The 17,503-nt window shown below is 41.2% G+C and overlaps 1 protein-coding gene across 2 annotated transcripts in view; it reads left to right on the top strand.

Moving 5' to 3' along the window:
* Positions 1 to 16,808, top strand: part of UBE2T (ubiquitin conjugating enzyme E2 T) — a 30,749-nt gene extending 13,941 nt beyond the window's left edge. For both annotated transcript variants that reach the window (XM_030220582.1, XM_030220581.1), the window contains exons 6-7: positions 5,916 to 5,999; positions 16,461 to 16,808. In XM_030220582.1, coding sequence (XP_030076442.1) covers positions 5,916 to 5,999; positions 16,461 to 16,586 — 210 coding nt within the window. In that variant the 3' untranslated portion in view covers positions 16,587 to 16,808. The remainder of the gene's footprint in view (positions 1 to 5,915; positions 6,000 to 16,460) is intronic.
* The last annotated feature ends 695 nt before the right edge of the window (positions 16,809 to 17,503 follow it).

Raw genomic sequence — 17,503 nt, 5'->3', positions numbered from 1 at the left:
ATGATGATTAAAAATCTTATACAAGATACCCTGGAACCTTCAGTTTGTAGCCTGAGGGCTATGCAAGTTAATATTCCTGATCTTTTAAAGCCACAGGTATCTCTGCTAATAGATGTGCTAAAACTTCAAGGTTTGCCTGCAGATGAGGTGTGAAGTGCCCCATGGGATCTTCCAGGTTAGGATGCTGCTTAATCAGGGATACACGATTTCAGCATTTATGCTGCTACTCACAAGGTCTTTTTTAAGGTCAACTCTGTGCTCAAGCTAATAAGACTACTGAGGCAGGTGTGTGGCCGAAACACAGGTCTGTGTCGAGTCTTTAATAATAAAATTATTTTAGACCCAGACTCTTGTCCTGGTCTCTTGAGTCACTGGCCAACTTCTCACTACCTATTCACTGCCGTTTTCTTTGTGAGATTTTGGCATTCGTCCACCCCTGGCGATTTTTCATAAGAAAAGGGTAAAGATGGTTAGCTTAGCGGAGTTTTAAAAAGGTTTGGACGGCTTCCTAAAGGAAAAGTCCATAGACCATTATTATATGGACTTGGAAAAAATCCACTATTTCTGGGATAAGCAGCATAAAATGTTTTGTACTTTTTTGGGATCTTGCCAAGTATTTGTGACCTGGATTGGCCACTGTTGGAAACAGGATGCTGGACTTGTTGGACTTTTGGTCTTTCCCAGTATAGCAATGCTTATGTACTTATGTAAAACAAAAAATAAATTGACATGTCCTCTTTTCTATGTTAATGCATAGAAAATAAGATCAGCAAACCAGTAGTTAATTTTATAGTGAACAACTTTAGCATGCCTGTATGTAACTTTGTGAGTTCTATATCCTTCCAATTGTGATAAACTAGACATGAAAATGTATCACCCTATGTTCATTATTATTCCAGTATGTTGGAGGAAAACTTAAGTCACTTGTACTTTTTGACCTTGACTCCTATAGGAAGGGTTCTTAACTAGTGGTGCCTACACCCCCAAGGGGTGCAAGTAGATGTCAAACAAGGTGCAGAGAAGTGTCTTGAATTTTGAGGCATTTATAGAAATGTTCTAGACAGATTGAAGGCAATTAGGACAGTTTTCAAAAGAATTTTACCCAGAACAGAAGCACTGAATGCATGTGACGATATGCGTGTGTGCTGTTAAAAACTGAACCATGGTTCCAAGTGCAAGGGTGAACAGCAGCAATGCTCACTAATGGCAATGAAACGTAAGTTTTTGGTTTTTTTACTTCATTTGTACAACCTTAGTGTGCAATCCATGTCTTCATGACAACGGCTGTGACCTAATGACTGACATTACTGAATTGTTGCAGTGCTTACTAAACCGCACTAGCGATTCCCGTACAGCAAATGAGAGGAAGCTCATTCAATTCCTATGGGCTTCCTCTCATTTGCTGTGCTGAGAATTGTGCGGTTTGGTGAAAGAGGCCCAAAATGTTGTAGATGGTCATTTTATTCAATAATATGTACACTGTAATATGTACTTGGCATTACAGCTTTGTGTGAAATCTTTAGTAGTAGAACTTTGTACTACTGTAATTTTAGTGCCATGCTAGCAGCGTTGTTACCCCCAAATTCTATGAGTTGCTAAAATTTGGTTGTGTGCCCAATTTGTGCACATAATTGAATGAGACGATTAGCACCAATAATTGGGCCCTAACAATGATTTCTTGGGTGTATATGGTCGCACCTAAATGTAGTTGTGGGTCCCAGTGCTAAGTGGCATGGGTTTTTTTTTTTTTAATGCCAACTTTTTTTTTTAGGCACAATTTATAAAATTTAGTCCTTAGTGGCATATGTAGCTGTGGACACATGGTTTAGGAAAGGGGGTGTGAGGGTTTCATTGATCAGCTAAAGATGTGAGAACCAAAAATGTTAAACCCTGTCCTATAGTTTTGAAAATTTGAAGCTTATTAAAAAAAAAAAAAAAAAAAAACAGCTTCCCCAAGAAGGAACAAAGAGTTGCACAAGTTACCGAAGAACCTAACTGAATATACAAAACCAATCCAGAGAAGCAAATGTTATCGTCAAATGGGAAAATTTGTTCCAGAATGATGATGTAGTATTTTGTACGTTTTAAAACAATTTCCAGTTTTATGGAATAGGCAATAGAAGATAATGCAAAGTCTTTAAAAAGAATATATTAGAAAACAAAAGCATTAGCTTGTATTAGGAATAAACTGTCAATTTCCTGTTAAATGAGGAAATATTTAAATAATGAAGCTGCCATCTCCTGCAGTAGCAAGGCATTTGGGGTTGCTACAACGTTATGTGACCATTATACTGGTAGATGTGCCATGTGCACAAAAGTGTATGTATATATAACTGCTGGAATGTTAAATTAAAATGTGTTATACTGAAGTGCAGCCACTTTTTACAGGCAAGTTTCTGTAATATTGTTACATGTGGGTTTTTTTTTTTTTTTTTTTGAGGTATGAGGTAGGCAAGAAGTAGAAGAACTGGCCAGCATTGTATTAATAGGGAGGTTATTAATAGGGTATGGATAAGCTTTCAGATTGGAAATAACATATATCTTGTAAGTATTTCAAAATTTTAGCATTACAGTTATTTTTTTAAACAAAACAGTTTATAAAGAACAAGTTGAGCCAATCCTAGGATTATACCATTCCAGGTGTTGAGCTCCTAGCCCTTCCTGTCTTAAGGAAGTTGGGCCACAAATCCAAAAATATGGTGGGATAGAGCCAGAATTGGCTTAGGCTGCCACTTTAAGCCCAGAATCTTCTAACTAGAAAGGCACAGCTGATCTGATGCTGATATCTGGTCTGTAGTGAGAATATTGTTGGAAGTGACATTTTCCAAGGACAAGCCATAATAGACAAACCATGGAGCCCGGTGCGGAAAACTGTGCCTAGTGTAGTTTCACAAAGAGTGTGAGGCAGTGCTCCCATCACATATATGCTGGTACCTTCCTGCCTGAGTTGAGAGTGCAGGACTAACAGTCTTCCTCCACAGTGAAGAGGGGTCACATTCATTTGAGGGTTCTCTTTAGCGCATTGGTTTGGTCTCATCTGATGCCTTCCCTCATGGGGATTTTTGGCTTTGTTCCTCATTTTCTTTTTGTACCAAGTATATCTTTCCTGTATCCTTCTTAGAATTTTTTCCCCTTTATTTTTGTTTTCTTTTTCAGCTCTGAAGGCCTACTTATGCTCAAACAGACCAGGAGCTCCAGGGACTTTGCCTTTGCTCCCCCAGGCAGAGAAGCCCGGACACTGGATTCATTTGAGCATAAGGTGTATCAGATCTCAATGCTCATCTCCCGTATTCAATCGTACCAACTCTATATGAGCCTGTACTTGCGGTTCCTGGTGCGCAGTATTTTAGACTGGGCAGATACTCTCCCTCAGGAGCAGGCTGAGTCACTTCATCAGTTGACCAAGAAACAGAAGGCCTGTTGTAAATTTCTAGCCGTTGATACCTTTGACATAGCGTTCAGTATCTCTGCTCAGAGTATAGTGATGTGCAGACTGTCATGGCTGCATGACTGCAATTTGGACCCTGAGGTCCAGCAGAAGTTAACAGATACTACTTGCTGTGGAGATAACCTTTTTGGGTAAAGGTGAACAAGATCACTGACCTGATCAAAATACATACTGATACCACTGACACCCTCTCCCAGCATACACCTGTGCCCTCTAGGAGGTTTTCTGGTAAGTTGAAGTGAAGTCCTTACTACTCTGAGGCGTAGTTAACATTTCTTGCCCAGTCTGTTCAGCCTCAGCACTTTCATTCTCGCCAACAGCATGCGACGATACCCCAGCCGGCTTCCCGGTCAAAACAAGGACCGAGTTTCTGACTGCCTTCAAGAGAGCATAGCTGCCATCAGTGACCATTCAGGATGACCACCTGGTTGGGGGGAGGCTGAGTATTTACCAATAAAGGTGGCCCCTTGTAACCTTCGATCGGTGGGTTCCTCAAATAATCCATCTCAGTTACACTCTACATTGACAAAAGAAAGCTCCAAATTGCCCACCAAGAGTACCTTGCTCCACACAAGGCAGTACTTGTAGAGGACCCATCTGCCCTTCTCAAGGCCAAAGTGGTTGAACACATTCCACCAGGAGACGAAGGGAAGGGATTCTATTCCATGTCCTACTTGTGTCAAAGAAAACGGGGAGGGGGGGGGGGGGGGGAAATCCAAGAACTAAGGTCCCTGAACAAATATTTGGTCAAAGATTCAGGATGGTTTCCCTGGGCACCCTTATCACCATGATTCAGAAACAAGATTGGCTATGCTTTCTGGACTTGAAGGATGCCTCTACTCATATCCTGATACTTCCTGTGACTTGGAAGTATCTTCGATTTTGTTGGGAGACATATCACTTTTTCAGTACCACATTCTGCTATTTGACTTTTTATCAGCTCTCAGGGAATTTACAAAGTGTCTAGCAGTAGTCGCAGCATTGATATACAGACTAGGAATCTGTGTTTCCCTTCTTGGACGATTGGTTTGTGAAGGAGGGTGCTGAGGAGAATGTGCTGGAGCTACTAGGGTTCATTATCAACTACCCAAGTCTCATCTACCACCAGTTCAGCAATTGGAATTCATAGGAGCCCTGGTATGCACGGTTCAAGCCTGAGCCTTTCTCCCTCTGGCACAGGCAGACACTTGTCATCGTCTGGCAGATGACATTTAATGTGAGCAAGTGCAAAGTGATGCATGTGGGAAAGAGGAACCCAAATTATAGCTAAATCATGCAAGGTTCCACGTTAGGAGTCACGGACCAAGAAAGGGATCTAGGTGTCGTTGATACGTTGAAACCATCTGCTCAGTGTGCTGCTGTGGCTAAGAAAGCAAATAGAATGTTAGGTATTATTAGGAAAGGAATGGAAAACAAAAATGAGGATGTTATAATGCCTTTATATCGCTCCATGGTGCGAGCGCACCTCGAATATTGTGTTCAATTCTGGTCGCTGCATCTCAAAAAAGATATAGTGGAATTAGAAAAGGTACAGGGTTCATCCAGTCTGCCCAACAAGATAAACTCATTACATATGGTATGATGTGATACTTCACATGCATACCTGATCTTGATTTGTCCTTGCCATTTTCAGGGCACAGACTGTAGAAGTTTGCCCGGCCTTGTTCTAAATTTCTGAAGTTGTCAAAGCCCCTCAAAAGCTTCACTTCAGCCCATCCAAATCTATTCAGCCATGATTGGGGCATAGACCGTAAAAATCTTGCCCATCACTGGCTTTGGTCCCACGCTCTGGATTTGGGCAGGAAAGGGTGAGAGCGATGCCTGAAACTCTTAAAGTGGAACTTCACTAGACAGCATTTTCTGCACCTGGCTCCATAGATGGCATCACCCACATGTAAGACGAATTGACCTTCTGTCCTCTGAACATCTGCTAAAGGTAAGTAACTTTTGCTTTAACTGCAAATGCTGCTTGATTCATTTGGTCATTAGTGTTTGTGATGTTTGTGGCACTTAGCAGCTACCGGGCAAGCCTGACTGGTGCAGCACTTTAGCTTCTATAAGCTGGTACCAAGCTGTAGCAGCACACAAGATATACAATTCTGTGCTGGAACCAAGCTTTTATTTTACTACCTTCTTGAGCCTAGTGGAGGGTAGCAGTGGCTGCAGCAGGAGAAAGGAAAGAGGGTGGAGGTGAGGATGGAAGTTAAAATGAGATGCTAGAAAAGAGGGGGAAAGGAGAGATGACATGGGGGGGGGGGGAAGGTAAGGAGTGGGTTGTTGCCCACTCCTTCCCTTGGGATGGATAGGACCTTGAAATGCCTTGAAGATTTGACCTAATGTGTCACATACCATGCTGCTAGTACCTTACAAAGCATTTAAGATGTTCCACTATCTCCTAGCTTTTGATAAAGGTTTTCTAGAATAGATCTAGTGGACACTTAAATTATATTTACCTTTGCATCTCTAGTCGTTGGAGTTCAAATACAACAAACAGACTTTCTTAAAGAACGCCCGAAAATGGACAGAGAAACATGCAGTACAGAAGGATGAGGTAAGGCATGAAACACAGCTTATGTACTTTTCATAATGGACTGTAAAGTATAGATTTATAGAATAGCTACACCACAGGAAAAAAATCAATAGGTGCAGACCTAGAGTGAATCTTTTTATTGTCTTTGGTTGGAGAGCTGCCCTTGTTTTGGGATACACTAGGACTTATTGTTTTGCAATGCAGAAAGTGTTCTTTTTATCATTTTCCTCTTGTAAGTACAGAAAAAAAAATAACTTGCAGGGCTATTCTGTGTCCTTTGTGTTTTCCTTACAGGTAGACACAAATCTAAAGGTTTACTCAAAGAAAAAGTGGAGGTGCAACATTGCTATAGCAATTTCAGCAGGCTTTTTGTGATAGTGTGTCAGTGTTACACTTCAAACTGAGGACTAGGTTTACTTAATGGTGCTATGGGCACGTTAGCATTTTTAACACGTGTAAATGGTTTACGTGCGTTAAATGCTAACGCGCCCATAGAAATGTATAGGCGCGTTAGTGTTTTTAACACATCTTAAATTTACAGGCGCGTTAACTCTAATGCACCTTAGTAAACATACCTCTTAATATGGTATCCTCAAACCATCATTGCACTGAGTTCTACCTGCCCACCAAATGTTATTGAATCTTGAAATATAACATTCTATTATTAGGATTTATTTACCACCTTTTTGAAGGAATTCACTCAAGGCGGTGTACAGTAAGAATAGATCAAATATGAGCAGTAGGCAATTAGAGCAGTAAAAATATTCGAACAATACAAAGTATGGCAATGCAAAGTATTGCATTGACATACTTTGTATTCGAATATTTTTACTGCTCTAATTGCCTACTGCTCATATTGCATTGACAACACAATATGTACCAGAACATTATAATTGGTAGTGAGGGGTAAGGCAAAGTTGTAACATATTGATGAGTAAGAAAGTAGGAAGAATTAGAAAGTAAGGTGATTGATTTGAAGAAAGTTGCATGTGAGGTCAGAGAGAGGGTTAAATATTATCTCAGCTAGGGTAGGAGTGGATAAACATGTCCCGCTGCAGTATGTGCAGCCTGAGTCAATCCTTGTGTGTGTGAAACTAACAAGTTAGTTACTTCTTCCGTTAAAGGCTTGGTTGAAGGGCCAAGCTTTCACCTGCTTCCTGAAGTAGAGGTCGTCTTGTGTTAAGCGGAGCCTTTCAGGCAATACATCCCAGAGTGTGGGGTCTACTCTGGAGAAGGCTCGCTTGTGGGTATCACATCGTGTAATGTCTTTTGGAGAGGATGTAGTTAGTGAAAGTTCTTGGGAGGACCTTAGTGTCCTTGGTGGTGTGTGGAGGATCATTCCAGTGTCTCAACAGTCCCAAAATGTGTAACTACTCCTGTTTATCGTCTCTCTAAATATTATCAACAGTGTTGAGAGATTATGTTTAGAGAGACGATAAACGATTATCATCTCAGCCTTGTTCTCTACTTGGCGTCCATGCTTCACCTTAGGTGTCCTCAGGAAAACTTAAATTAAAAACAAATATATTGCAAAAAATGTATATCAAGCCTCCCTCATCTTCCTGTATCATATCCCAATCTCATAACATCTTATACTTTAGAAAAATCATTAATATTGTTAGAAAAGATCATTAACGGCTACCTGCACTGTGCTTCCTTTCACTGCGCCTCAGGAGGATGCCAACGCATGCACTTCTGCTTCTCGACAAATCGCACCTCCTAGGGAAGTAGGATATTTTAAATCAATGCCTGCCATTCAATTTCTTTATTAAGACCCCTAGGAGTCTTACCAACTGAAAATGAGCTACTGTTTTTTCAAAAGTACTGCTGTCATGTTACCTCCCTCTCCTCAACCTAATGTGGAGAAGGACCACAAAGAGCAGATCCTGTTCTACATGTTGATACTGATCCCAGTGACTAAGGATGTTTGTGCTTTATGGTTATGTAAGTTTCTTAAATGCTCTGCTAGTCATCTTTAATTCTGCACTTGGTATGCTGCATGAGCACCTAATACCGTATACCACTTGAGATGTGTTGCAATTTGCATAAGTTTTCAACTGAAATGTATCTCCTGTAGCTGGATTCATCGCTTCTTGTGTGACCCATGCATATTTACAATAAACACAGCTACCACATACGGCATGTCCTCTCCCTTGACTCTTCATATTGATTACGCTCTGTTTTGATAAACAATTCCCCTAAATTCCTACCTCTAGTAAAAGCAAATCGTGGAGCAGTGGCAAGTCCATGCAACGAGAGAAGAGGCCGATGTTTGTGAATAATGTTTTATTATGTTTCATTACAGTTTGAAATTTTTCTCTCCCTTATAAGACTTTGTATTTCGAATTACTATGTAAGCCGCATTGAACCTGCAATGTGTGGGAAAGCGCGGGGTACAAATGTAATAAATAAATAATGCTTCTGATTCATGTGGATTGTGAAGAATAAGGCAACACACAAGTGATTCTATCATCTGTCCCTTTAGGCCTGTCACTAAGAAGCTACTGGCGATGTACATTCGCTGCACGTTTGTATGCTGGTTTTACTATTTTACTGGGATAACCCCTTTAAAAATAACCTAGTCTGGAGACCTTTGGTATGGGATTCAAAATTTTCTCTCCTCCACATAACTTCTTAATCCTAAAAAACTGTCCTACAGGTATGCCCCATTTCAAACTACTCGGGTGTTGAATTTGCCTGCCTCAATGGAAATGTCAATGTCCAAATAATTAACATGGATCCTCAAAGGGTGGTGTCAAACTGAATATGGACATCACATGCATTTAAATCATTAAGAAATTGTTGTAATGCTTCACGAGTGCCCACCCAAACAAAAAAAAAAAAAACAGTCAATGAATTGCGTCCATAAATAAATGTACGCTTTAAACTTTGAAATATATACATATTTTCCTCGTACTCAGCCATATATAAGGATTCCACTGCCATGCATTTGTAAAATAAATAAGTCTTCAAACTGAAAATAATTTTGTGTTATAACTATTTTAGCCATCTGATTTTTGTTGCAAATGCATATCTATCAATCTTAATGCTTCATGCTGAGGGATCTTGGTAATATAATGAAATCACATTAAGTGTGACCAATATCGCTTGTTTGTCCCATGTCCATCTCCTGCAACAAAAGAATCAAATGGCTGGAATCCCTGACAAAATAATGAGGCATTCTCGGTTGTAGATAAAAATCTAAATATTGTGACAAAGGCTCATGCAAAGAATTCCTCCCCGATGCGATGGGTGTACCAGGGGGATTTGGTAGACTTTTTTTATGAATTTTAGGCACAAAGTAGATGAAAGGTACTGCAGGGAATTGTGTAATCAAATAACGAAATTTCTTAGTGGTAAGAACCCCCTACTGTACCGCCGTGTGCAATATACTTTTAACTTTTCCTTGAAATTCCAAAGTGGGATCCTGACCTAAAAAAGTGTAGAAATTCTTATCCTGCAATTGTCTAACTGCTTTTTGCCTATATTGTACCATATCGTGGATTACCATGCCCCCTCCCTTAACAGCTTGCTGTATAATTATTGTTTTCTCTTTTGTAAATCTTTTAAAGCTTGATATTGGGCTTTACTCAAGTTGTTAGGTACATGTTGAGTATATTTTTCTATCTGTTTAATGTCTCTCGATACAAGCTTTTGAAAGGTTTCTGAAACTGCATTCGAGGGGCCTGGTGGCATCCAAATGCATGGCAACCAATGTGTAGATATAAAAGATCACTTGCCTTCCTCAGTTGTCACATCTTCTTCACCAAAATATATCCTCCATTTCAGTTTCCTAAAGAAACGGTACGACTGTTGATTATTGATACAAGGCATCATACCATGTAGTGGGGACGAAAGAATCCCAATTCCAAGACATCCAAATGATAGTGTCAAAATTTTGAATGATAAATTATATACTATTCTTTTGCACCCCGCTGTTGCTGTCTCGTTTCCTGAGCAGCCTGGATTGAATTGATATCGGAGCTCCCTGCTGAGTTTCTGCTACTGCTGGTTTAAAAAAAAAAAAGTTGTAGATGGTACCATCCTATTGATAAAAATTTAATTCTAACTGCCAGACTTTTGCCCATTCTTCTAATTATTGGAGATCCCTCCCATGATTTCTACTGCAGTATCACACTATTGGAAAACCATTGGTATCATGACCCTAAGAATTGTGCAAAATGAAGAGATTATGATAGTTTGGGATATCTCCATCTTGACCAATTAAAAGCTGCATGCAAGAAAACTGGAGATAGTGGTAAGAGAAACAGCCGAATGGCATTAATCATAGGGGTCCTCACAAGGTGAGTAGTGTGACCAGCAAGGCTCATCCAAGAACAATAGGAGGAGAGGATATGGATGGAAAAACCTATATTATGGGCATCATAAGAATAAAGTTTTTTCCATCTATATTCCTTTGGGTGAGCATGTTTTGGGATCAGCACTGGGGTCAGAATATTAAGAGGAAGTTTTATGCAACCAAGGAATATAGGACTTTTGAAGTTTATATATCAACCCAACAAGAAAGGACTTCAGAGATCTGGATTTCTGTTGCATTATAAACCTAAAATTATACAGCTTTGTCATTTCTGCTCACCGAACCTTTCTCCCTGTTTAACACCCTCTCCTCCAAACCCCCCCCCCCCCCTTAAATGTTCTGACCTGTTGAAAGCCAGTCAAAAATCATTTTTTTTCTATTTAAGAAATTTCTTAACCAGTAAAATAAAAAAATATATCACATCACCACCAGAGGGTGTATTGATCCCAGGTGTGTTAATATATGTACACTGTTCTGTAGCTCCACTGTCTTAACTTAGCAGGTATCAGCAGAACGAGGGACATAACACCATAGCAATATGGAAGCAATTGTTAAAACTCTAGTCAAGTACTCAGAGGACTCTCAAGTGATAACTTAAGCTAGTTCTGGTTTTATTCTATTGCTGCTGTGTAATTGTTAAAATAGGTCATGGAATGAAAGTGAAAGGGAGCGGGCTCAAGAGAACATATGCATGAGTTGCTATACTGGCTCAAACAAAAGGTCCATGTAGCCCAGTATCCTGTTTCTAACAGAGGCAAATCCAAGTCAAAAGTAGCCAGATTTGTATATTATTTACCGCCTGGCATAAACATTGCATTTCGCCAAGACTACCTTAATGGTTTTATGGATTTTATCGCCAGGAATTTGTCCAAACTTTTTTATAAATAGAGCTACTTTAAGTTTTTTTTTTTTTTTTTTTAACCTTAACTATGTGTTAAGTGAAAATTTTCTCCTATCGGTTTTAAATGTATTCCTCTATAATTTAATGGCGTGTCCCCCTATGTCTTTATACTTAAGCAATCAGTTTGCAATTACCTGTTCCCTTTCACTCAGAATTTTATAGACCTCTGCTTATACTTCCCTTCAGCTGTCTCTTTTCCAAACTAAAGAGCTCTATCCTCCTCTAGCCTTTCCTCAAAGGAGTGGAGTTCATACGCTTTGTCATTTTGGTTGCCTTTTCTGTACCTTTTGTAATTCTGCTTTCTCCGAGGACAAGCAGGCTGCTTGTTCTCAAGATTGGGAGCCCCAGAATCGGAAGATCTTCCTAGCAACAAAAGTTTGCTAGCTCTCGTTCGCGCATGCGCGACCGTCTTCCCGCCCATAGCGCAAACGTGCTCCTCAGTCTCTCTTTTTCCGCGGTCAGAACGGCTGTGTATCGGTCGTTCTCTGCCCCAGAGAGGCCCCCGTTGCATTTTTTGCCGCAGTTTTCGCCGAAATCGGCTCTTCTTTTTCGAAGTACTCTCGTGTTTAAAAAAAAAAACAGTAGTTTTTCCTTTACTTTCTTAGAGTTTTCCCCGTAAGCTTCCTTTCTTTGGCGTGAGCGGCTTTTTTCGCCGCCTGTACGGGTTTTTCCTTTCTTTTGGTGCCTTGTTTTTCGGCATCATCGCGTTTGACCTAAATAGATGCATACTGTCTTGTCTGTCTGTATTATTTAGATTGTAAGCTCTTTTGAGCAGGGACTGTCTCTTTGTATCAGGTGTTCAGCGCTGCGTGCGTCTGGTAGCGCTATACAAATGCTAATAATAATGCATATATCCATATAGAGATACTGTAGTATATATAATATGTTTTTGCCTCCACAGCAAGCTTATTTTCAAATTCTATCCTTCCTTATTGGTGCTTATGCTGCCACTTGTTTTCTTCATTCAGGTTTCCTTTTTTTTTTTTTTTTTTCTGTATAGATAGGGTGGTGGATGCATAGAACAGCCTCCCAGTGGAGATGGTGGTCAGGGACAGTGTCCAACCAACCTTTAAAGGATGAGATAGCTGTCAGAAAGCCACATGATCCAAGATGGCCGCGGTATGATTGGCGTCAGCGGACGCGTTGCAACCTACCTCTAGCAAACGCTGGAACGAGCCTCTTGCCTGCCGATTACGATGGGTAAGAGACGGGGGAAGGTCAGGGAGATTCCCTCTCTCCCTGGAAGTAGACCCTCGCTCCAACAGCCGACGCTCGAGCGGTTTGGAATTGCCTCCGGTTCAGAAGTGACTTCTACCCCTGCTGCTGGAGCCAGCGTATCAGAGCTGGCCGACAGTGTTAACGGGGCTTCCTTGAGCCCTATTTTGCGTGCAGCGCCCCCTCAACCAGGAAGTGAGCGCTTCGTGATGAGTCCTGCTGCTCAAACCCCGATCGGAGAAGAGAGCATTCAGGGAGGGAACCTACACGAAATTGGAACAAACGCTGCCAGCTTGAGTATTCCAGAGGATAGTTCTGCTCCTGTAGTTTCTACTACACTTGTGAGTATCCTGGAACAAACTGCTAGAGCACCCCAACTGGTTTTTGAGGGAAAAGAAAAACCTGCTGTAGTGACATTAGAGTCACTTTGGGAACTGAATTCTTCCACTCTCAATGCTTTACAGACTTTGATAGCAAAGAATACTGAAAGTATCAAGGTTATAGCCGAAACTGCATTAAAACAGTTACAAATTAATGATTACCAAGCCAAGGAGGTCAAAACTCTATCCGAAAAATTTGCAAAAATGGAACTTGTGGAACAAACTTTGATTAAGGACAGGTGTTTTGCCTCTAAGCGCTTGGAGTATTTGGAGAACCAGTCAAAGAAACTTAACCTGCGTATTATAAACTTTCCAAAATCGCCACTTATTACTTCTGTACAAATGGTTAAGAAATATTTAGTGGAGGTTCTGGGAATGACTGATAGTTCACTACCACCCATTACAAGAGCATATTATTTACAGAGTACTGGTAAAGTACTTGATAACTTAAATCCTACAGGTGGAATGAATCTAACTGAGTTCCTAGAATCTTCTTTGGAGGTGGTCACCCAAAGGTTAACTTTGTTGGTGACATTCGCTCTAGAGATAGATAGAGATGCAGTGCTTAGGCTGTCCTTGAGACATCTTAATTCTTTATTTTTGGGCTCTAAAGTAAGGGTTTTCCCGGATCTTGCCAGGGAAACCCAGAAGAGACGAAAGTTATTCTTACTACTCCGTTCAAGGGTAGTAGCAATTGGTGCAAATTTTCAATTAAAGTTTCCTTGTGTTTGTAGAATTTTATACCAAACAAAACAATTTCAGTTTTTTGAGCCTAGTCAATTGGAGGACTTTTTGAAAAGCAAAGAGGGTGTGATTGTGAGAATTTAGAACCAAATGAAACACTGTATAGCAGCTTGGAGTAGGTCATTCTGAATATGACGCAATCTGTTGATTAATATTTTGATTGAGCTTTGTTAAATTAGCTTATAAATATATATTTTTTTTCCCTCTTGGGTCAATTACATTTATTTGTGGACGATAGTTATTATACCCCCCTTTTTTTTTTTTCTTAGAATTTTGATTCTGTAAGTAAAGATGATATTATTATTGCATGTATCGTGTTATATTCAATATTGATTGAATATTGTATAATGGAAAATTTTGAAAAAAAAAAAAAAAGGATGAGATAAATACAGAGAACATCTGAAGTGGGAAGGGTTGTAAATCTGAGTAGGAGGTATGGATGGGCCTCGTGATCTTAATCTGCTATTAGATTCTGTGTTTGTGTTGCAGTTGTCAGAGCAAAAAAAACTTTCCCTTTGTTTTGGTTTTATCATATTGCAATCAGTCCTTGTATGTTGTTGAAAGGAAGTGTGAAACTTGTAAATAAACCAGAAAGGATCTGTAAAGATTTTCACTGTTTTTTATTTATATATATATACCGTGTTTCCCCGAAAATAAGACACTGTCTTATATTAATTTTTGCCCCCAAAAATGCGCTAGGTCTTATTTTCAGGGGCTGTCTTATTTTTCGGGGAAACATCGGGGTTGGCCCGCCCGCCCTCCATCGTTCCCGGAACTAACCTTAAACGCCTCCTTTCACCTTCGCAGCAAGCAGCAGCAGGGCAGGCCACTCCTTCCTTCCATGTCCCGCCCTTGCCTGACGTAACGACTGCGAGGGCGGGGCACGGAAGGAGAGATCTGCACTGCTGCTGCTTGCTGCGAAAGTGAAAGGAGCCGTTTAAGGTTAGTTCCGGGAGCGACAGAGGGTGGGTGGGGGGGGGGGGGGGCGGCCCGGGGTGCGGCCTTGTCCGGCTCTCGGCGGCCCTGCTTTCAAACAAAAATTTGCTAGGTCTTACTTTCGGGGGAGGCCTTATATCTACCAATTCAGGAAAACCTGTACTAGGTCTTATTTTGGGGGGATGTCTTACTTTCGGGGAAACAGTGTATATATATTTTATATGAAAAACAATGCATACAATTTTGACAATGCTTGCCTCTGGCTTAACTCCAGCCTGAGTTTACTGCCTTTTTGCAGGTGCTATTTATCCTCGCATGTACTTTTACCAGTGAAAGTTTGGACTCTTTTTCAAAACAGCCTACTTTCTCATTAAATGTATTTTTAAATTGTCCTCCCAGGACTAATTTCAGTTCAACATTATAACCATAATACTTGTAATGAAGCTGTTGTATGTGACCATCCAGCTTGTAATCGCCAGCTATTTCCCGACACAAATCGGGATATGGCCGGCGATTTCGCAAAAGCGGCGAAAAGCGTATAATCGAAAGCTACATTTGTGATAGCTTCGCCGCTTTACCTTCGCCTCGCCGGCGAAAGTTCAAAGGGGCGTGTTGGCGGCAAAGCGAAGGCGGGACATGGGCAGGCTTGGGCGTGGCTACCAGATGGCCGCCTTTCGCGGATAATGGAAAAATAAAACCCGGCGATAAGCAGTATTTCGCCGGGTTTACTTGGTCCTTTTATTTTCATGACCAAGCCTCAAAAAGGTGCCCCAACTGACCAGATGACCACCGGAGGGAATGGGGGATGACCTCCCCTTACTCCCCCAGTGGTCACCAACCCCCTCCCACATAAAATTATTAAAATACAAACCTTTTTTGCCAGCCTGTATGCCAGCCTCAAATGTCATACCCAGCACCCTGACAGCAGTATGCAGGTCCCTGGAACAGATGATGTTGGTTGCAGTGGACTGCAGAAAGGCAGAGCCAGGCCCATCCCCCCCCTACCTGTTCCACTTGTGGTGGGTAATGTTGAGCCCTCCCAAAACCCACTGTACCCACATGTAGGTGCCCCCCTTCAGCCCTTAGGGCTAGGGTAATGGTGCACACTTGTGGGCAGTGGGTTTTGGGGGGGATTTGGGGGACTCAGCACACAAGGGAAGGGTGCTATGCACCTGGAAGCTAATTTGGTTGTTTATAAAAGATGTTTGAAGTGCCCCCTAGGGTGCCCGGTTGGTGTCCTGGCATGTGAGGGGGACCATTGCACTACAAATGCTGGCTCCTCCCACGGCCAAATGCCTTGGATTTCGCCGGGTTTGAGATCGCCGGCAGTTTTTTCCATTATCGCGGAAAAACAAAAGTGGCGATCTCAAACCCGGCGAAATCCAAGGCATTTTGCTGGCCCACACCGTATTATCGAAAAAAAAGATGGCCGGCCATCTTTTTTGAAAATATGGTTCCGGCCAGCTGTTGCGCCGCTGCCGACGTTTGATTATTCCCCTCTGTCTCTGGATTCTGCTGTATCACTAATATTGCTCTGAAACAAAGGCCCTCATCACCAGGTAAAAGATTTAAGTGGCGATGGCAATATAATTGTTTTGTTTAGAAACATCATTAGATGCCAACATTTTATTAAAACCTTGACAAGCAATTCTAAAAAAAAACCAAAATTAAGCCCAGAATAACTGAGCCATTATAGGCCTCCCTTCTCACATAAAGGTTGAAGAATGATTCAGGGAAGGGGACTGTGCCTCCTAATCCATTGTTGGTATCTCCTTCACACTGGCTGCTGCTGCTGGTCCACTGCCACTTCTAAATGATATCAAGACATCAGGGAGGGGCTGTCACTGCTGTATGTTGTTCAGGGCAGTTGTCCTAGTTCTCTCCCTCCCTCTTCTCTTTGAACCTTCTCTTCTGAGTGTGATTTTCTAAAATTGTAATCACATTTCTTGTGAATGATGCATGTTGTATTTCATTTTACATGTTTACAGAATTCAGGGACTCCTAGCACTGAAGGAAGCCTGGCTGAAGGCATATCCACAGATCCTACTGCAATGCAGAAAAGAAAACAAGGAGACGGCAGCAGAAAGATGAAGAGGCCATGCTTCAGACCTTAGGAGCAAAGACAATACAGTGAGTGGACAACCTCAGCCCTTCAGAGATATGGGCTCTAATATGGTCTCTGTTCTTGAATGAAATGAGTTGATTGCCTGTCTTGCCTCAGTTTATTAGGACTGGAACGGCAGGTAGGAGCATCTTTCTCTGCTGTTCAGTTCTTGTGTCTCCTGCCATGTTTTGTGTATACCTTTGTAAAATAAAAGTTAATATTTTTATCTTTCCAAATTGTCTTGTAATTTTTGTAGTTAAATATAGCTTGTGTTTTGCCAGAAGGTGGTGAGCCTGTTGGGCAAAACGGAGTCTGCTCTTGGAGATTAATTGCAATCCTGCTGTAACACCTTGAGATACTAAAGTAACTCTCTTCTATATCTCCCTACCTTTGTTTATCCAGTTGGTTTGATGCTCAATTTCTCTTATCTGCATCGCCTAATGCTGGATGAGATTCCAAGTAGTATTCTTTAGTGCAGGGGTCAAGAAGCTGCTTTGGTCTTGGAGAAAACCCTGAACATTAGTAGGATAAGATATATGAATAAACAGAAGATGCTGTAGTACGCAGGCTTTTTGAATAGAGGCTCCATGATATCTTGAAAGTTCACACAGTACATCTTTTGGTTATACTTTTAAATTGGTCCAGTGAAAAAGATCAAACCATATTTTCCTCCTCATTCTTCCAGCTCAGACATGTGTGTTTACCTTCCCTTACCAGCAGATAGAAACAGACCTACTGACAATGTCATCACCCTATATAGGGTCCTGTGCAGACCCCAGGCAGTAGTTATCAGTTTCCAGCAGATGATAGACAGGTAAACCTGTGCAGTCTAGATCTGGAAAGTATTAGTGGGACTGGGCTGGCCTTTGAGCTCTGTAGGAGCTATTACTGGCTTTATAAAAAAAAAGAGCAGGCTAGGACTGGCTG

Source organism: Microcaecilia unicolor, chromosome 12 (assembly GCF_901765095.1).
Source record: "Microcaecilia unicolor chromosome 12, aMicUni1.1, whole genome shotgun sequence".
Classification (NCBI taxonomy): domain Eukaryota; kingdom Metazoa; phylum Chordata; class Amphibia; order Gymnophiona; family Siphonopidae; genus Microcaecilia; species Microcaecilia unicolor.
This window is presented reverse-complemented; position numbering and strand designations above follow the sequence as displayed.